Source organism: Phyllostomus discolor, chromosome 9 (assembly GCF_004126475.2).
Source record: "Phyllostomus discolor isolate MPI-MPIP mPhyDis1 chromosome 9, mPhyDis1.pri.v3, whole genome shotgun sequence".
NCBI classification, from domain to species: Eukaryota; Metazoa; Chordata; class Mammalia; order Chiroptera; family Phyllostomidae; genus Phyllostomus; species Phyllostomus discolor.
In genome coordinates, this window is record NC_040911.2 from 30,790,587 (window position 1) to 30,812,075 (window position 21,489).

The 21,489-nt window shown below is 37.2% G+C and overlaps 1 protein-coding gene across 6 annotated transcripts in view; it reads left to right on the forward strand.

Moving 5' to 3' along the window:
* Positions 1-2,289: 2,289 nt before the first annotated feature.
* Positions 2,290-21,489, forward strand: part of TRAPPC8 (trafficking protein particle complex 8) — an 85,416-nt gene continuing 66,216 nt past the window's right edge. For 2 of the 6 annotated variants that reach the window (XM_036009180.1, XM_036009181.1), the window contains exons 1-4: positions 2,335-2,919; positions 8,525-8,719; positions 18,442-18,531; positions 19,333-19,507. In XM_036009180.1, the coding sequence (XP_035865073.1) occupies positions 2,763-2,919; positions 8,525-8,719; positions 18,442-18,531; positions 19,333-19,507 (617 nt within the window). In that variant the 5' untranslated portion in view covers positions 2,335-2,762. Of the gene's footprint in view, positions 2,920-8,524; positions 8,720-18,441; positions 18,532-19,332; positions 19,508-21,489 lie in introns of all 6 variants that reach the window. The other 4 variants (XM_028523665.2, XM_028523663.2, XM_028523666.2 and 1 more) reach the window with 3 other exon arrangements.

The following is a 21,489-nucleotide window of genomic DNA, read 5'->3' on the forward strand; positions in this document are numbered from 1 at the left end:
CAAGGGGCCAAGGCCTGGTCAATCAATAGTACCAAATTTTTTCTGAGCACAGTGAATCGCTCAGAGGGCAAGTGATGCAAGAAGAGCCAGTGTCTGGAGATGTCAGAGAAACAAGAGAAGTGTGATATCTTTCATCCCATGCAATACCTTCTGCAGAGTACCTTATTTTTAATAAAGTCTGTTGGATGCCCTTTATTGTTATCCCATATTCATTTTCCTCCTCTTCACTAGCAACAGAAACTGCATACCTATGTTTTCCATTCTCCTTTGGAGATAGGTGCGACCAATAGATTCACTGAGGACAGTAGGATGTCAGTGAAATTGTGAGTGAATGCCATTTCTACAATTCAATCTTAAACCAGTAGTCACATGCTTCTGTGGTGTCTTCTCTGTTCCTGGAAAGCAAATGTATCAGTGACTCGGCTTTAATCTTTAGACGAGAACACCACCTTAGAAAATGAATGCCTTAGATAAACTAGGAAAGAAATAGATTTTTACAGTGAAGTCTCTTCCTGGAAGCACTGTGTAGATGTGGTGTTAGATTGTCAAGTCAATGCAGAAGGCAAATCCATTTAAGCTCAGCCATAAGAAGGAATGAAGTACTGATTGATTCATGTTATAACATGGAAGTACCTTGAACACATTATGCTGAGTAAAAGATATCAAACACACAAAGTCACATATTGTATGATACTGAATGCCCAGGATAGGAAAATCTATACAGACAGTAAATTAGTGATTACCAGGGATGGAAGTGGTATGGGGTGGAGAGTGACTGGTAATGGGTACTAGACTTCCTTGGTGGTGATGAAAATGTTCTGGAATTAGACAATAGTAACGGTTGTACAACTTTCTGAATATACTAAAAATCACTGAATTGTATACTTTAAAAGGGTGGATTTTATGGTATGTGAATTATATCTCAAAAAATCCATTTAAGCTAAATTGCCCTTGAAAGTCTTTCTTAAAGACTCTAATGCAGCTAGTTTTACCTTTAGTGTAAAAAATAAATTGCCTTTTTAACTTTTAGTTGAGTACTTAAGTAGTATGCTTGCATTTAGGAACTCTGGTACTAAAAATATATCTTGTAACTTGAGTCATACTTAGTTGTATGAGATTTTTACATTATCAAATGCAAGGGATTGACATCAGATGTATTCAAAATGGAATGTATGTACCCTTGGGGATACAAGAAAACTGTCTAAGAGGTGCTCAGGTACAGCTCATTTTAAGAACGTTAATTTCCAATTTTCAACATATAGGTATTATCTTTTCTAAATTGATCTATGGCTAAGGCTGCCATGTCATTGGGTCCTTTAGTCCTTTCCTACCTCTCGTGTCTCAAAAGTCACACCTCTCACCTGTCATAAATTCTTAACACTTCAAAAACCTCGGGTGTGCCCAACAATCTGACAATTCAAGTTACTGACATTGGGGAAATCTCCTTCACATCATGGAGTGTTACATTTTTCCTTGCATTATACTTTTGGCATATAATTCAGAAGGAGTTCAAACAATTCAGTGACACTGTAGTAAAATTCATTTCATTCACTTCTAGGAGAGAAAGCCAGTTCAGGACTCTAGGTATGTAATTACTGGCTCCCTTCACCTCCATCACTAGGAAGTGAACATTGGAGCAGAGGGTAAAAAGGAGGCATTTGCAGACAGACGACTCTGACGTTTGCAGACACACGCTTTCCTTGCGACCAACAAAAATGCAGTAGGGTAGTCGTTTCTCTAACATTAGTGTTAATCGCAGGACACACAAGAGCGCACATTTCTGTTCTCTGGTTGAGTTCACATTCGTGGCAGTCTGTTTCTAAAAGGCGGTCTGTGTTCAAACGATACGTGGCCTTTTTAGACCAGCTCCACAGGAGCCCCCAAGTACCAGGGCGGTGAGTGAGCATGTGTGGAGGGAGGGGCAACACACTCTCCAGTGAACAGTGCTCCTCGACCCTCTACCTTGAGCAAGGAAAGGAGACAGGGAAAGGAGAGAAGGCAGGAAACAGCGTGAACAAGCACATCGTTTGCCCACTGTTTTCCAGATAGCCTTTGGGATTCCGAAGAAGCCAGGTCAACGTGGAAGGCGAATGGGTGCCTTTTCTACTAGGATGGGATTCATCTTTGTCGTGGACCTGACCAGTAGTCCTCACACCTCCTAAGGATTTGCCTAGTAGCTGCGGGTAAACTAAGTGTAGCGTCAGTGCCTCCTTGGCCTGGCCCCGCCCACCGCAGCCCCACTCTAGCCCCGCCCAGTGGGAGGGACCTACCTCGCACCACTTCCGGCGCTTGCCTCCGGACCAGCCTCCGTTGCTTTTCACTTCCCTCTCCGACGCTCTCTTTCCTTGCCCCTATCGCCTCCCATAACACCGTCACGTGAGGGGCAAGCGCTGGGGCTGCCGGGACCAGTGGTGCCGGTGGGTCAGGGTTCGGCCTCAATATGGCGGTTCCGGTCGGGCAGTGACCAAGGTTTTACCTTCGGAAGGATTGAGTGGAGATTGTCGGCGTCTCCACCTGATGGTTGGAATGTGAGGACACTCTAGCTAGCGCGGAGGAGCGGCGGTGACGAGGAAGGGTCGGTGCTGTGTACCCTGGGAGCCGAGAAGACGGAATCTGTCCCTTATATTGGTCCCAAGGCTTCATTGCGGCGCCCCGCCCGGCCGGGGTAGGCCGGCGGGCGGCGGCAGTAGCTGCTGCAGCCGCACGATCCGTCTCTGAGACTGGGCCGGAGGGCGGGCGCCTCGGCTGCTTCTGCCTCGGCAATGGCCCAGTGTGTACAATCAGTGCAAGAACTAATCCCGGACTCCTTCGTCCCCTGTGTCGCCGCGCTGTGCAGCGACGAAGCCGAGCGGCTCACTCGTCTCAATCACCTTAGCTTCGCGGAGTTGCTTAAGCCCTTCTCTCGCCTCACTTCCGAGGGTATGTGGTCTTCTCCCTTTTTCACCGAGCGTCAGCAAATCGGGGCTGGGAAAATAAGTTGGGGGCGGGTAGGGAAGATGAGGGCGATGTTTACAAAAAGGAGCGGGTGGAGTGTCGTCTGGGGCCAGGGAGCCCCCGCGGTGTCTCCGGTGGCTGCAGGCGGAGGGGCCAAAAGTGAGGTTGTCAAGACAGCATGGTCGAAATCTCCAGTTTCTGTTGGCACTGCTATCCTTGAACAAGCCGGACTCTTAGGTAATTACTGTAACGAAAAACGCGAGCCCCGGAGAAGGGCAGAGAGACTGTCCTCAACGGCCATAGGGAGAGAAGTAGGAAGTTGTAAGGACAGGCAGATGCTGACTCTTACAACGAGGAGGTCTTGGTAAAGAAGACGAATCATTATCCCCTGCTTGTTAAACTGGACTCTCGGAGTTGTTTTGAACATTACATTCTTCCAGCAATGAGGCTCATCTCTAAGTTTCTGTTTAATTATTTCATTTAAAATTTTTTTGAACATTTTCTGAGGTATATATTTTACTTAACCTCTTAAGAAAATAAAGTATTAAAGACATAATAAAACCTGAAACAGCCTCTGCCTAATGGACAAGAAAGTAAGAACAAGTTACATAGTTACCTAGATTTATAGGAAAGGAAATGTCCTAAAATTTGTTTTTTCAGATTAAAATTAAGTCAACAGTAAGAACATGTTTTTTAATGAGGAGCTACCTGTTTCAGGTGAAAAACTGTGATACTTGGTTATGATGACTTCTGCAAAAAAATGGTGCTGTGCCGTAAATGCATGTATTTACATGCCACAGGTGTGTATTCCTTGGGAGAATAGTTCTATTTGTAAGTTCACTAACGTATTTAGAGGAGAGAGAAATCTGCCGAACAAACACGGTTACGAGAACTCTTGGATTTTCTTCAGTCTCTACCATAGCTAGCTCCTCCGGTGTTGTACTGAGTCAACAGGACAGCTAAGTGCTCTACATTCTTAAATTCTTTGAAAGGTGTGAGTGGTCTTTACTGGTTTGTTAATAAATAATAATGCTAATACCTGATACCTGTGTTCCATAGCTTTTCTCTTTTAGTCCTTTTTGAATTTTATGAGGTAAATACTGTATTACCACTTTACATTTGAGGACGTTCAGGCAAAGATGTTAACTTGTACACAATCTTACATGTAGGAAAGACTTAAAAGCAGGCCATGTGACTTAAGTCATCTCATTGCAATGTTTAGAATTACTTATTCACACTAGATAGCAGTGTTATTCAGTAGAAATAAAATGTCACATACAATTTTAAATTACTTAGTAGTCACAGGGTTAAGAAGTGAAAAGAAACAGGAGAAATTAGTTTTAATGGTTTTATTTTACCCAGTATTTCTAAAACGTTACTTCAATATGTAGTCAATATTAAAACTTTTAATTAGATATTTTACACTTTTTTTTGTTAAGTCTTTGAAGTTTTGTGTGCTTTTGCGCTTCTATTACATCTCAGTTTGAGCTAGACCTTTAAGGTGCTCGGTAGCCACGTGTGGCTGGAGCTTCCTGTATTGGACAGCACAGTGAATAGAGATTCAGTTATGATTTCCTTCTGTAGACTGAAAGATTTAGGAAAGGAGTGTAATGAGTTGGACTTTTCTGGCTAGGTAGAGAATTGGTGGAAAAATAGCCAGTGCTCCCTGTTGAGGTTGGGGTGAGGTTAAAATTGTATGGGCAAAAGGTGTAAATTGTGAATTACAAGTGGTTGGGAAACAGTGAGGAAACTGTCCTTATCAGAGTACAGAAGAGTAAGGGAAAATGCCTTACTCTTGATCTTGTTCTAGGGAATGGATTTTTGGCTTTCATATCAAATGGTAAATGTGTGGCAGTCTTAGATTCTTGAGCCAAGGGTATGACATTTTGGGAGAGGTAAGAGTTGATATAAATTTTAAAGTTTAAGATGATTAGGACATGGACCATGGGTGGTGGCATTAGAAATTTGGCATTTAGATATTTATAAGGAGAATTTTATTTAACCACTCACTTTTGAAAGTCTTTGGCTTTCATTTTTGAAAAGTATATTTTAAAATTTATTGTAAAATACTTTTAAGGGATTTAAAAGATAGGAATAGAATGCAGTTTTATGTGAATCTTGAATATTTTCTGAGTGGGCTATCAAAAGTGGTAAATTAGACCAGGAAATGACCTTCAAAGGATACTTAATGTCTCTACTTTTAAGTGTCTTTTAAAAAGTTAGAAATACTTCATTAATCTTACCCACCATATTGGTTTAACAAGGTAATTATCCTCCCAGTTTTTAGGTACTGAACTTTGAATAAAATTTGTCAGCTTTACAAAATTTAGATATATATGTTGTTTGTGTCCAAGTTTGATTTTTTTTTCAGCAGTCGAGGTTTTCTTTTTTTTTTTTTTAAAGATTTTATTTACTTTATTTTTAGAGTTGGAAGAGGGAGACAGAGAGAGACATCAATGTGTGGTTGCTGGGGGTTATGGCCTGCAACCCAGGCATGTGCCCTGACTGGGAATCGAACCTGCGATGCCTGGTTCGCAGCCCGCGCTCAATCCACTGAGCTACGCCAGCCAGGGCGAGGTTTTCTTTATAAAATTTTTGTGCTGGATAAAAACATGAAAGATACTATTTCATTTTTTAAAATGTATTTCCTAGAACACCAGATGTGTTATATGTTCTCTAAAAATGAATTTTGTGGTCAAGTAAGTTTGCTTAACATAACATGTGTTTGGTAGAGTCACTGTCATTTAGCATATGAAAAGCTCTGGGAAGATCTGTTATAAAGAGGCTACTTAAAAACTTAATCCAGTATTTCCCAAATTTATTTGAAGATAGAATCAATTTTGCAGAAACAACTCTTAATTTTCTTGAGGAAACAGTATTTCATGGAGCTGCACATACTGGGAAATATTACTTCATGATACAGTATGCAAGATACTGTGTGGTAACCTGCAAAAGTAAGATAATGGTAGATTTGAATTTCACTTTGAAGTTGAGATGTGCTATGATCTATAATCACCTTTTGTGCTGTTTAGTTCTGAAGATTTTGAATTTTTGCATGTGATTTAAGAGCATTTCTCTTAATCACCCTCCAATGTGTTACTTATTCAATTATTATGTAACAAATGACCCCAAAACTTGGCACCTTAAAAGCAGTTATTATCTCTCAGTTTCTCAGGAATCTGGGAGTGGCGTAGCTGGATGCTTCTGGCTCGGTCTATCTTCTGGCTCAGGGTCTATGTTGAGGTTGCAGTGGAGCTGTCAGCAAGAGCTACAGTCATCTGGGGCTTGAGGATCCTCTTCCAAGCTCACTCATGGCAAGTCTCACTTCCTCGCTGGATGTTAGCCTGAGACCTCAGTTCTGTGCCGTGTGGGCCTGTTCATAGGCTCACTTGGTATCCCCATGATGTGGCAGTTAGCTGCTTCCACAGGGAGTGATCAGAGAGAGAACCCAGGATGAAAGCTGTACTCTTTTATAACCTTGTCTCAGAAGTGGCATACCATTGCTTTTGCTGTGTTCTATTGGTCACAACCCTGGGATGTGGGAGGAGGCTACACCAAAGTGTTTATAACAGGAAATGGTGAGAACACTAGGGGGCTATTTCAGAGGCTGGCTGCCACACTTAGTAACTCATTTCTGAATTTATTAGTAGGATTACCCAATTTATAAGCCCACTCTGAGTATAGGGAAAAACTAGAGTATCCTTTTTTGTGTTGACACTTGGGAATACTAAAAGATAACTGACCAATTTATTTAAACTTTTGTGAGAGGTTTAATACACACATGACTACTTATGTTATTCAATAATTAAGGACCAACTTTATGGAAAATGCTTGTTTCTAAACATCAGAAGTGCACCATAGTATATTCATGTTTTTTGGTTTCAGTGTTTCATAATTAGACTAGGTGGGAAGTTTAATTAGGGAAAGACTCCTGTCTGTTTCTTTAAATTAGAAAAAATAAATAGTTACAGAAGAATGCAGATAATACAAGAAACATCCAGCTCCCCACTACCCAGAACCAACAAATATTAACCATGTCATATTTGTTTTATGTCTTTTTTTTTTAACAAGAAATCAAACAGTATAGATACAGTTGACATCACTTTTCTACTTTTCCTTACCCAATTTCCTTCCTTCGTAGGCAACCCGTATAATGGAATTTGCTTGTATTTTATCTGTACTTCTGTACATATGCTTATAATACAAGTGAACATTCGTTCCATATATAGTTTTTTAAAACTATTTTTGTGTGTGATTTATGATTTTACATTAAAAATTTAGAAATCAACAGAGAGCACACAGGAAATTTATTAGCAAGACAGTTTTTAGAGATGTAACTTTTTAAAATGTTGGCAGGCCTGACCTTAAAAGTTTGGTATAAAGCATTTTCCATTGGGAAGAAAAGTGTCATTTTTTTTATGGGTAGGTACCCAAAGCCAGTTTTTCAGAGTTGCCTCTCATCTGTAGATGATGATCCATAATGTCCTTGAAATAGTATGTGTTAATACTGGCTGCCTCCATCATCTCATGAGCACTTAACTATATAGTTATGTATCAGTCATGGTGCTCAGTGCTTTACACTTAAACAATATCTCACTTAAATCTTTAAAATAACCCTATGAAATGTTATAGGTGAGGAAATTAAAGTATGGAAAAGTTAAAAAGTTATTTAGGGTAACCTAGTTATTAAGTGGTGGGTTGGGATTTAAAATAAAGTCTGACTCCAAAATTGGGTCCTTAATATAATGGGCTGCTCTAATACTACTATGGAAATTGCCTGATTGTATTTATATGAAAAAATATGCTCACATTTCCTACTGTGCATTGTGGATACTGTTTTATTATAATTTCCTAAGAACCTCTATCTTGTCCTGAGGCTTTGAACCACTGGTTATAAATTGTGTAGACCTGAGGCAAGGCCTGTAACAGGGCAGATGCAGGAGGTAGTGGGATGAGAGAAGGGATTTGGGTGTTAATTTTTTTAATAGCCTTTATATTTTTAGAACACTTTTAGATTCACAGCAAAATTGAGCAGAAAGTATGGAGAGTTCCCTCATACCTTTGTTTCAATACTTCCCCACTAACAACATCCATGTCAGAGTGGGCTTTGATTTTTATGATAGAGGAATAGTAGTGGCTGAGAATGCAGGTGGCATACTAGGAGAAGTAGAGGAATCCTCAATTTAGCATTTAATTCCCCTTTCTTCGAAGCCCTTTACTATTTTCAGTGTTGATACTACAGATTGCACACTGCCCTGGACCAGCCTTAGGGTGAGGTGAGAATTAGAGACGTGGTGTGGATGGTGGTGGTTGGTTCCTGGCAACCCCAAACAGGGGGATGGAAAATACATATACTGTAGGGACATGAATAGTAGCATTGCGTGAAAGTTCAGACTGTCTGGCTAGCCCTTTTGGTTGTAAGGGAATGTAAGTCATTTGCATTTATAGAAGACGGTTCCACTTAGAATTTCTGGTTTCTGATTTGGTCATCTTCTTTGTGAACCAGTAACCCAATTTTTTACTGTTGTTATGACTGGGTTATCATGAATTGTATAGAATTAATTTCAAGGTTTTTTCCTTTTTTTTTAAGTTCATATGAGAGATCCTAATAATCAGCTTCACATAATTAAAAATTTGAAGATAGCAGTAAGCAACATTGTCACCCAACCGCCTCATCCTGGAGCCATTCGGAAGCTTTTGAGCGATGTTGTTTCTTGCAGCCAGCCTGCAGAAGGATTAGTAGCTAATGTGATTACAGCAGGAGATTATGACCTCAACATCAGTGGTATGTATTAAGGTTTACTATTACTTTTTAAAGGAATTTTTCTTTTTTAGAAAAAGTAATTCCGTGCCTTGGAAATCATGTAACACTTAAGTGCTTACTGAATGATAGATTGGGAACACATGTTGAAAAAAAGTTACTACTTTTAAGGAGGTTATAATCAAGTGAGTAGGAATTCAACTATGAATTAGATGATTTCATTTTATTTTTTCATAATAAAATTGTTTTTATAGGTCTACTTGTAAAGCAAATAGATGCTCCTTTAGGGCAGGAACTTTGGCTCTTTATTTTATTTCTAGTACCTAAGGTAATGCTTAGAATGTGTATATAATAAACATTTCTTGAATGAAAAAACAGTAGATTAAAAAAAACATACTCTTTTGTGATATAATTAGCACTATAGTTAAATTTAAAAAGTGAACTATATTATTTTTTTTATCTTTCTTAGTGTTAAGTGGAGGGAATGTGTATACTATATGAGTAAATATTTTCTGAGTGCTTCTTAATCTAATTTGAATAATATTTTCATGATCAGATTGGTAGGCCAAATAATAATATGTATAGTGAGCAGTATTTGGTGTGGTATGAAAAAGCTTAATAGAGAAGGACATGGGATAGATTTTTAGAGGGAAAAAATTAAAAGTGCATGGTCTATCAGGATATTTAAGCAGCCTAATGAAATAATCTTTTTAGGTCATTATAATTTCTAATGTAATATTTTAACATATTTAAAACAATTGCATATTTAAAGATTTTCCTAAATATACTGAGAAACCTTAAGTAGTGTTTTTTTTCCAACAAATCTGACCTTTTTTTTTTAAAGATTTTTTATTTATTTATTTTTAGAGAGGGAAGGGAGGGAGAAAGAGAGAAACATCAATGTGCGGTTGCTGGGGGCTGTGGCCTGCAACCCAGACATGTGACCGGACTGGGAATCGAACCTGTGATGCTTTGGTTCGCAGCCCGCGCTCAATCCACTGAGCTACGCTAGCCAGGGCAAGTAGTGTGTTTTAAATCATGAAGTTTGTTGGTTGTATTTGTATAGTTAGAAATATCTGTAGAATTATTTTATTTTAAATGTTCATAATTTTTCTTTTTTTTATGTTACTAATTTTAATTCCAGTAAGAGAAGTTAACTTGGTAATTTTAAGTTTAGAATATTATGGTTGTCTTTTCACATCCAAAGTATATGAATTTCAAGATATATATTTTGAGCAGTTATTGGCATAATATGTTTTCAAAATTTTGGATTTTCTGGAAGAAAGTGATGGAATTTGCACTATTTTCCTGTTCTCAATAGGAAATTAATGTTGAAGTGTGAACAGCAGTGAACAAATGCCAGAGTATCCCAAGTTTTTTTTACTACCATAGCCATTAGTTAGTTGGATAACTTGAGTACGTCACTTACTCATACTTGGTTTCATTCTTTGGAAACCAGAGAAAATTTGGCTCCATTGTTTCTCAAAGGTGTCTCCTAGACCTTAAATCCTGTGATTCTGTTTTATAAATAGGGTCTTTAACATTTTTGTTACTCATGTAACAAATATTTATTGATTCCTACTCTATGCTTTGAATTGAGATGTAAAGATGAATAAGACATGTTGTATGAGTTTATAGTCTGGTGGGGAGACAAACATGTAAACAGTCACAGTACATTCTTATCTACAATACCTTTTAATCACAATACATTATAATAAGGATATGGCATATCCAATATGCCAAAGTGCTACGGGAGCAAAGAGAGGGATTAACGATCATATTTTAAAAGTAAATAAAAAAATTTTTATGCTGCAAGTATCTTCCTAACTTCCAGAGCTCATAATACCTTTTATTTTTAAAACTTTTAATTTATTGAAATGATACATGCACATAGATATAATGCTAAAAAGACTCTAAAGAAAAAACAACAATGGTCTGTGCCCTGTGGCCCCACCCAACCCATTCTTTTAGGGGTTTCCTCTGATACTTAATTTGTGTTTCTAAGTAATATTTTTATATGGCTTTCTATGGTTTAATCAATTTTAAATTTATTCATTATTTTGTTATTTTTATTGATGAAGATTTAGCTTAATTATTCCTCTTCCTCCTTTCCCCATCTCTAATGTAGTTTTCATAATTTTTGGTTACTAATCACTTTTTCCAATATTATGATTAAATATTACCTTTTTATCACTGAGCCAAGTATTGGGCTCAGTCCATTCTTACACAGCACTTGATTGATTGATTGATTGAGAAATGGGAAGTGAGGGAGAAAAAGAGGGAGATAAAATGTCAGTGTGAAAGAGATACATCTACCAGTTGCCTCCCAAATGCCCCCCAACCCAGGCATTTTTCCTGACCTGGAATTGAACCTGTGACCTTTCAGTTCTCAGGCCTGTGCTCAAGCCAATGAGCCAGACTAGCCAGGGCTGCACTTTCTTTTCCCCAAGATGTGTAATTGCCTTTTTAAAAACAACTTGCTCAGAGTTCTTTGTGTCTCTTGCTCTAGTCTCTCAAGCTTCCAGTAGCCTCTTAGTAAGATTTTCTACTTGCCAGATCGTTGTTTTCATTTTTTTCTTTTATTGAACACAGTTGAGAGTAGAGAACTTTTTAATTTTAGTCCATATTGGCAAAGAAATCTCACAGTAGGAGACAATTTTTCATGATTATTAGAGAAGTAAGAAGATGAATGAAGTGAAACAGCAGCATTCTAGGATAGCACTGTCCATTTGAAAATATATGTGAGCCACTCATATAGTTTTCTTTTAAAGGTTTTATTTATTTTTAGAGAGAGGGGAAGGGAGGGAGCAAGAGAGGGAGAGAAACATCAGGGTGTGGTTGCCTCTCATGCACCCCCTATTGGGGACCTAGCCTGCAACCCAGGCATGTGCCCTGACTGGGAATTGAACCAGCGATCCTTTGGTTCTCAGCCAGTGCTCAGTCCACTGAACCTACACCAGCCAGGGCACTTACATAGTTTTTAATATTCTGTAGCTACAATAAAAATACACAAAAAGAAATGAAATTAATTTTAATATTCTGTTTTACTCAACCCAGGCTATACAAAATATTATCATTTCAACATGTAATCAATAGGAAATTATGTATTTTTTGTACTGTGTTTGAAACCTTATGTGTATTTTACACCTAGATCACGTCTCTATTCAGATAAGCCACATTTCAGGTGCCTGCTACTGGCTACCTACCTATTGGACAGTCTAGCCCTAGTGATCAAATTGATCATGTACAGAAATTCTGCCTTATGAGTCTTTAGATAACAATATCTAATCCAAATTTTCTCAAACTCAAAAATTAATAACTGAGCAGTGTATTTCTAAGAACAAAAATTAAATACAGCATTTTCATCTAGCTAGTCAGTAATTTAACAGGAGGGATTTCACATAATATTTTGAGACAGGAACCTAGACCACTTCATTTTGTCAAAGGACATCATCTTGTGATTTTTTTAACAAAATTTGCTTGATACAGTTTGTAAGTGACAAATGCTGAAGGCAGGCATGTGTATGAAGATGATTGGAAAGAATTATATGAGGTAGAAATAAAATTCATTGGATTCAATGTACTATTTGCTATTAAGTCTAAAAATATGAAAATGATTTTTAGTGATGGAGCAAATAAGATGACATTTTTCTCTTCAACAAAATTATAAGCCATCGTTTTTTTCCAAAATGTCGTACCTTGACTATGCAAGTACAAGAAGAACCAGAAGTAATGATAAGCTAGAATTTATTAGAGATGTGACGCGATCATCGGCTGGCAGTGACCACGGAACACTGTGGATGACTCGTCAACATGCAAGAAAAACATATACACAGACAACTAGGTCCTGTGGGGAAGTAGGAATGGAATGGCCACTATCTCTGCTGGGGAGAGCGCGTTGTTCCCCCTCCAGAGAGGCTTTTTATTGGTTTCGTTTGCATAAGAATTCAAGTAAAGCTCATTACTCATTGCAAGGAAGTAAGGATCAAACAAAAGATAACAAGGAAGTATGAGGGCCTATTTTGAGTCAGGGTCAAAGAGCTGCAAAACTTTAAGGAACAAACTTACTTCTTCCTTGGACCTTTATCATTCAACTGAGAGCATTCTAAACAAAGCAGGTTTCACAGGATTTTACATATTCTTTCTTAGGCCTGATCACCCGGGGAACCCGCCCTTTTCAGCACAGAGCTGCACCACCCTGTCATTGTTTCAGGCTTAGGTGGAGCAAGGAAACTAAGGCAACCAAGAGATAAGGAGATTTTCTCCCAGACAATGAGAACTCAGGCTATGTCAAAGTATAGGAGCAAGAGTCCATCACCCCCTTTTGCTGTAGCCCCCAAAGTCCTTCCTTGGGGGGCTTTCACATGATTGTGCCTGTCTTAGGTCGTTCCCCCCTTGGGGAATCTTACCCGTCATTGGCTAACCGACCAAGCATTGGGGTTCAGTTATGAATGAAGCAGCAGAGGCAGGGCTCCTGCCAGGGAGATAAGCTTTTGTCTCCTTGCTGGCTTACGGTCCAAGGCCACTCCCTTAGCCTTAGCCTTGGCAGAGGTTACAGCTTCTGATACGAGGCAGGGCAGTTCCCAACAGAGATGTATTTCAATATGGAACCAGTATTCACACAATAAATGTGTTCCAGGTTTGTTCATGACAGTTGGACATGCATCAATGGACAGTTAGTTGCATTCAAAGAATGTTGTCTAATTAAGGCATATAACTTTAAAACCAGGAAAATATGGAATACAATTGGAGTTTGCTGTGTTTAAATTCTTACTAAAATTTGTTTAAAGTTTTTTTTACCGTTCCTTTATTCTTAATTCTTTAAGTAATTGTAAAGTGAATTTAAAATATCCAGGGCCAGTTAGATTCAGATGGTTAAATGACAATGACTAATTTTTCCCCCTGCTATATTGTGAGTTCAAAGGCATATAGTTTGAAAAGAGGATAATTTATTTTTTAAAATCTTTCACTGTGGTGTCTGAAAAATCTAAAAATTGGGCATATATAATCATGACTCTCTTTGGAATATTTTAATTTTTGCTGAGTTTTCTGAAAACACTTGATTAGAAGTAGTCCCCTCAGGAATAGTTACTATGGGTGTTAAAATATGTTAGTATTTCTTAGTTCTTCATATTATCTGAGATCTTTTATGACTTGCAAAATGTTAAAATTTATGAGTTTTGATTTAGTTTATTGTGGCTCTTGTGTTCTAAGATCCTCAGTATTAAACCATATTTTCTGATAATCCCAGAATTTAGTGTCAAATATTTTTTACTTTGAGTGTGTATGTTTATCTAAGTAATATACATTTACTTATTTAATTCATTTCCTTTCCTTGGATGTTTTAATACAGAGTGAGGCAAATGTAGGTTTTTAGTTGTTCGTATGGAAAAAATACAAAAATAATAATATAAAGCATAAACTTCTGTGTACTCACAACTGTAAACCTACTTTTGCCCTACTCTGTATTAAGTGCCCCACTCTATATTAAGTTTTGGTGTATCTACTATTTATCTAAAGTTGCATTGTAATAAGTACCAACGTTATTTGTAATATGTTAGTATTTCTTAGTCTGACTGTGATTTTCTGGCACTTTAAGCTTTTGTGAATGATTAGGAAGGGAAAGTATGTGATTTACACGTGATGTTTATATTTAGAATATTCGGTCTCTTTTACCTGAATATTTGGGGTTACTAAGTACTTTGGTTTCAGTAGGATGAAGACCAGAGTTGCTCTAGGTTTAGCACACTGCTGTAGCTCTTGTTAGATATTTATTGGGGCCATTAATACATTGTGTACCAAATTACTGGCACTAAGAAGGGAACAAAGAAGGGGGAGTTGGAGGATAGAGCATTACTGTGGGGGAGTTTTGTACAGCAGAGTCCCCCGGCTGTTGTGGATGAAAATAAGTCTACCAAGACATGATCTGCTCGGGGAGTAAAGGTCTCCATGATCTCTTGAAGGAGAAGGGCCAGGAGCCTGCTCCTTGGTGGGCTTGTATTGGGTTCCATTTGCCCAGGAATACAGTTAAAGCTCATCAGTCATTGTCAGGCAGTAAGGATCAAACAATAGATAACATTCAAAGAACTATGAGGGCTGATTCTGAGTCAGGGTCAGTTAGCTAAAGGGCTATAAAACTTTGGGGAACAAACTCATTTCATGCTTGGACCCTTATCAGAAAAGGGTCTGATAAGGACAGACCCTCAAGAATGTCTTGAGGACATTCTTAGCAAAGCAGGATTCACAGGATTTTATGCATTCTTTCTTAGGCCTGATCGCCCCAGGGAACCCCCTGTTCCTGCCCTGGGCCGCACCCACCTCCAGCATTGTTTCAGGCTTAAGTCAGGCAGGGGAAGTAAGGCAGCCAAGAGATTAGGAGAGTTCTTGCAGACAGAGTGAGGACTCAGGCTATGTCAAAGCTGAGGGGCTATCACTCCCTTTTGCTATAGCCCCCTACGTCCTTCCCTGGGGCCTCCCCGTGATCTGCCTGTCTTAGGTCATTCCTCCCTTGAGGAATCTTTCCTGTCACTGACTAACCATTCATCGTTGCAGGGCCAAGCAGAGTGAAGTAAGAGTGGGCAGAGGTGGTGTCCCTGCCAGGGAGATAAGCTTTGTCTCCTTAGTGGCTTATGGTCCCAAGGTCCTTTACTCAGCCTTAGCCATGGGGGGGGTTACAGCTTCTGAAACCAGGCAGGGCGGTTCCCACACATGATCATTTTTTGGCCATTAGTTCTCTTCCTTAGCCTTCTTTACCAAGACAAAAATACATTCTGCATAGAGACTGATAAGACACATGGTTGCTGTTCAATTCCAAAGAAGGAAGATGTAGAAATGGAAAGGGATATGGGCAAAATACTGATTTCATCCCAGAAGTACAAGAGAGTTTCTACTTGTACTTCTGGGATGAAATCAGTATTTTGCTCATATCCCTGGGCAGGTAATTGTCACTAAGGGAGGTAATTGTCACTAAGTGTTGAAATCTTTCGTTATATAAAACATTTAAGGACTACTATTTCTCCACTTTCTGTAAGAGTGTCATTTGAAAAAAATGGAAGGATGCTCTTGATTTATTGGCTTGTAAAATAACTGAAGGAGGACTTTTTAAAATTGTTGTTCAAGTACATTTGTCTCCATTTTCCCCTTACCACTCCCCACCCCCCTGCCCCACCCATCCCCACCTCCCACCTTTGATCCTACTCCCTTTTGGCTTTGTCTATGTGTCCTTCATACATGTGTTCCTTGACAACCCTTCCCCATTCCCCCGTTATTACCCTCTTCCCTTCCCTCTGGTTACTGTCAGTTCTTTATTTCAATATCCTTAGTTATATTTTGCTTGCTTGTTTGATTTGTTGATTATGTTCCACTTATAGGTGAGATCATATGTATTTGTTTTTCACTGGCTGGCTTATTTCACTTAGCATAAGGCTCTTCAGATCCATTCGTGCTGTCACAAAGGGTAGGAGTTCATTCTTTCTGTTGTGTAGTATTCCGTTGTGTAAATGTACCACAGTGTTTTGATCCACTTGTTTACTGATGGGCACCTAGGTTGCTTCCAACACTTGGCTATTGTAATGTGCTGCTGTGAACATTGGGCTGCATAAATTCTTTTGAATTGGTGTTTCAGGATTTTTAGGGTATAATCCCAGCAGTGGAATTGCCAGGTCAAAAGGCAGTTCCATTTTTAGTTTTCTGAGGAAATTCCATACTATTTTCTTAATTAGACCCTTAAGAAAATAGGAGGCTAAAGGGAAAAGTTACCATACTAACCTTAATGTGACCAGCCTGAAAGATAAAACCCACTTCAGCCATATATATTTTAAAATTTTTCCTTTGTTCTTCATATTCTTGAGTACCCAATTAAGAATATGGTACAGTGTCTTGTACCAGTATTTAGAAAGTATTATTTCAACTTAAGAACACATACATGTGTGTATACCTGCCTGTTCTTTTCGATTTAATTTTATTTTTAATTATGTGGACATTTTTATAATTCCAAAGTCGAAACCATAAAACAAGTTACACTCAGTGAGGTGCAGCTTCTGTCAATGCCCCTCACCCCCTTTCTCATCTCTAATTAGATTTGTCCTTCTGTTACTTTTATGACAATGTAATCAGATATTACCTGTGTGGTTCTTCCCTTTCTTACACAAAAGTGCATACTTTTCTGCTGTGTCTTTTTTTTTTCACTTAACAGTATATTTTAGAGAGCACTTTTTTGTAATATCTAGAGATTTTCTCCTTTCTCTTACAGCTGCATAGTACATCCACTTAATGAATGTCCTCTTTTGATGGACTTAATGCTTTTCTATTCTTTTATTTCAGATAGTTTTGCAGCAAATAGCTATTTTGGAAGATCTAATTGTTTATTTAGAACTCTTCAGCACACCATGAAACAAATCCTATCCTTTCTTTTCTTGTCATTGGTACTAAATAAAAATATGCATTAATTTTCTAGACAGACTAATTTTGACAGATTGGGGGAAAGATGTATTTGTTGATTGGTAAGAAAACTGATTTTGCATGGTAGATAACAGACTAGTCTGTCATTCATTCTCAGATTTTTGCCATTTTTCATATAGACTAATATTTCTGGATGTTTTTCTTCTATAGCAATGAACATGAAATTGTTACACTCATAGCCCTTCTAAACAATGTATGGGTTATTCTTGTAAGGCATGTGTTGTAAAATTTTGTGTGTATATGGTACCAGGTTAAATACGCTATTTGGTCAAATTGAATACCTTTTTTTTCTATAAGCTTCCAAGTCACTTAATGTAATATTATAATATAAACAGAAAATCTCTTTGTCATACTTAGTGATTAATATGAAAACAAAAAATACAGTAAGACTTGGTAATCAGCATAAATAGCTAGAAATAGAATGTCCTTTTAGTAAAACTGATTTAGATAATATGCTTAAACCTAGTGAAATGACTAAGTTTAAGTTCAAAATTAAAAATGTTAGAATAATTGTAAAATTATTAACATGGAGCAAGAGATTTTAAGAAATGTGTAATATACACATGTATAAAAAGTGAAAACATACATCTTTACAGTTGATTATAAGTTAAGCATGCTTTGAAATTCCATTTAAAGAGATTTTGTTACTATCATACTCAAATATAATAAAATTGTAGTGATTGTTAGCCTTGCCACTATTGACATTGAGCCAAATAATTCTTTTTTGTGGGGGGGATATCTTGTTGTTTATCGAAGGATGTTTTGCATCATTCCTAACCTCTTTGCCTTGATGTCAGTAGCACCCACTCGTGACAATCCAAAGTATCTCCAGACTTTGCTGAGTGTTTCCTGGGGATAAAAATTGCTGTCAGTTGAGAACCAGTGTTTTGAAATGATATTTACAGAAAGGAGCTACTCATGGCAGGGGTGTAAAACTTTAGTTTTAAAATCTTTTTACTCATATAGGTAATATATAAAGCATTAATAGGTAAGTAAGTTGTGGGATTATTGTGTAGGTTTGGTAATAAATCAGTTTTATTTTTCAAATATATGTTTTCCCATGTATGAATATATTTGTGTATATGGCTTTATTTATATACACACGTCATTATATGTGTGTATTAAAGCACAGGTGAAAATACTTCTTTATATCTTTAAGAACAAGTTAAAAATGCTTGTTTATTGCTAGAAATTACTATCTTTAAGGATTATGGACTTGAAATTTTATCTCTTGTAAACTGAGGCTATTGAGAAATTTGAACTGTTTTATATATGGTTAATTTTAGCTACTACTCCGTGGTTTGAGTCTTACAGAGAGACCTTCCTTCAGTCAATGCCAGCATCAGATCATGAATTTCTGAACCACTATTTAGCATGTATCCTTTGATGTTTGTGTTCTTTTAAAATCAAATGTTTTGGAAGTTACTAATTTCAGAAGTAGTTATATGAAGGCAAAACTGTTGAAAGGATATAGAGAAGGGAGAAATTTTTTTTTTATTGATGATTCTTCAAGTTTTCATTATTGTTGTTTTGTCAAGTGGCATCCTAGATACAGGATGTTTTTATTACAAAATAAGAATATCGAGGGCTTGCTTATTGTTTTAATCCTTCAACTCAAGTAGTGTATACTTAGTAAGTTTTTAGCCTTTTTAGAAAGACAATATAAAGACTGCCAGTGGTAACTCCTTGTGATGATTGCCTCAGAATTAATTGCTGTTGTAAAAGCTCATATTTAAAAACAGTTTTCTAGTGTTTTAGTAACCTGTTTTATAGCAGCTAACCTCTTGTGACAGTTAATGGTTTTTTTAATGAGGTTACACAGAAAAGAGGTAGGATAGAGTATGAAATTGCAGGGAAATGGAATGGAGGGGAGCAAGGGTCAGCAGAATTATTCGATATGTTGATAGCTATACAATTTTGGTGTTGTCCATTTTTATTTCCTTGGACTTCCGTATTGGTAATGTAAATAACCTAAAAACTGTCAACAAAAAATCTAAACAAGATTTAGGACCTTGAATTACTTAGAAGTGCTGGAGAAATTATCTTGTGCTTGCTGTGAAAACCTGTGAAATCAGAATTTTTTTAGCTCAGAAAATGCCTTCCTAAATTTATTTTAATAGGATAATTTTATCATCCGAGTGATAAGTGATTATTACCTTAATAATATGGTTTACAAGGTATGTTGGTAGCATCGTCTAGCGAAGGTGACCCTGTGGAACAGTTTTCAAAGTTGTCACAAGAACAGCATCGAATTCAGCACAACAGTGACTATACCTACCCCAAGTGGTTTATACCAAATACACTTAAATATTACGTACTTTTACATGATGTAAGTGCAGGAGATGAACAGAGGTAAGCTTTCCATTTTAATTAAGAACATTTTTAATTAAGTGATTTAACTTTAATTTGGGCATGTAAATTTTTGATGCACTTTTCGTCTAAGAAAGTAAAATTTTATTTATTTTAAAGATTTTATTTATTTTTAGGGAGAGGAGAAGAAAGGGAGAAAGGGGGGAAAAAGAAAGAGAGTCGGGGGGTCTTTCACATGCCCCCAACTGGTGGGCCTGGCCCCCAACCCAGGTGTGCGCCCTGACTGGTAATTGAACCAGCGAACTTTTGGCTCTCAGTGGCTCACAGGCCGGTACTCAGTCCACTGAGCCACACCAGCTAGAGCAGAAAGTGAAAACTTGCTAATGAAGCCCTGGCTGGCGTAGCTCAGTGGATTGAGCGCGGGCCGTGAACCAAAGCATCGCAGGTTCGATTCGCAGTCAAGGCACATGCCTGGGTTGCAGGCCATAGCCCCCAGTAACCGCATGTTGGTGTTTTCCTCTTCCTCTCTCTCCCTCCCTTCCCTCTCTAAATAAATAAAATCTTAAAACAAAAAAAACTTGCTAATGAAACATTTAACTGTACCTTTTATTTCAGAGTTATATTCAACAGCTGAGTCACTTAATGTTAGATTTCAAATGCTTACCCAAACTTTTCCTTCACTATAAATCTCTTTTAGTACAGTCTTTGTACAGAACTGCTTGCCACTTCACACCTATAGGTCTAAGGTGTTATTTCTTACTTTATACACAATTATTTCTTATTTTTTCACTTTTTCCCAGTTTTCCTTCTAACTTTTCACTTCCTGGCTGTTGCTTAAAGCCTTAAAGGCTCTTCGTTTTTCACTTTTCACTCTTTTGTCACTTTATATTTTAGCCTTGATGTTTTCTACCACCACAAAAACATGCAAATATTTCTTTATGTTCTCTTTACTATTCTTTATTAATAATTTGCTGTAGTTCTTTTATCTTTGGGTATGTGAATAACTTACTTTAAAAATAAGTTCTTGTAAAATAAGACAATATTAAACCAGTTCTATTCCAAAAGGCTTTAGAGTTTACTTTGACTCTTGGTTCAAGATGTGAATCAAATTAATCTTCTGTTTTACAGTTTTCTGATGTCTTAGTGACATTTACAATATACAATTAAATAACTCTTGTCCTTGGTTTTGAGCACAAACCATCTTTTTAATAAATTTTCCTCTATAAAATCAAAGAATTATTTTGAGGATTACTAATCTTTAGTAATCTTTGCAATCATAAACAGTCTGTAGCCTGTAGGATAACAAAATAATTTGAACTGGCTATTAAGATTAGTTTTTATCAGTTGAATATGTTATGTATCTTTTAAGATAGTTAATTGGTAACTCAGGTATTAATTAGGTCAGTGATTCATACATTTAGCAGTATCATTGGTAAAATAAGAAGTTTAGCTTATTGTACTTGAGTGTATATACATATGTATATGTACGTACTCATCTGTGTTTATACAAATACATAACTATTTTACTTACTGAGCCTTCATTTTATAGCGTGTAATATGATTTAATTGTGTGCAAGGCTTGTTATTTGTATAGTGTTGGCACTTTGAATATAAGATTTTACAGGTTTTTCTTTTTGCACTAGATTGCTGATTTAAAAAGTACCTATTTAAACTAGATTAGCTCTGAGTACCAAAATTGCATTTTCTATTACACTGTACTGTTTGCTTCTTAGGCTGTTTTGAATTTGATAAATTGGAATTATGTTACTTCCCACCAACTAGAAACTTCAGTTAATTTAAATAATAGAAATCAAATGCTTTTAGTTACACATATAGCTCATAGGTATAGCTATTACAAATTTTGCAAGAAAAACGGGTGGATTTTATGTAATAAATACTGTGGCTGTTGTTGAATTTTCTCACTTCTTCCATACTGTGTTTCTTTGGAGGAAGCTAAATGAAGGGTAAAATGGCAGAGAAAAATGTTTTCTAAGTTTTTGGGTCCTACACTTTTCTATTTTAGT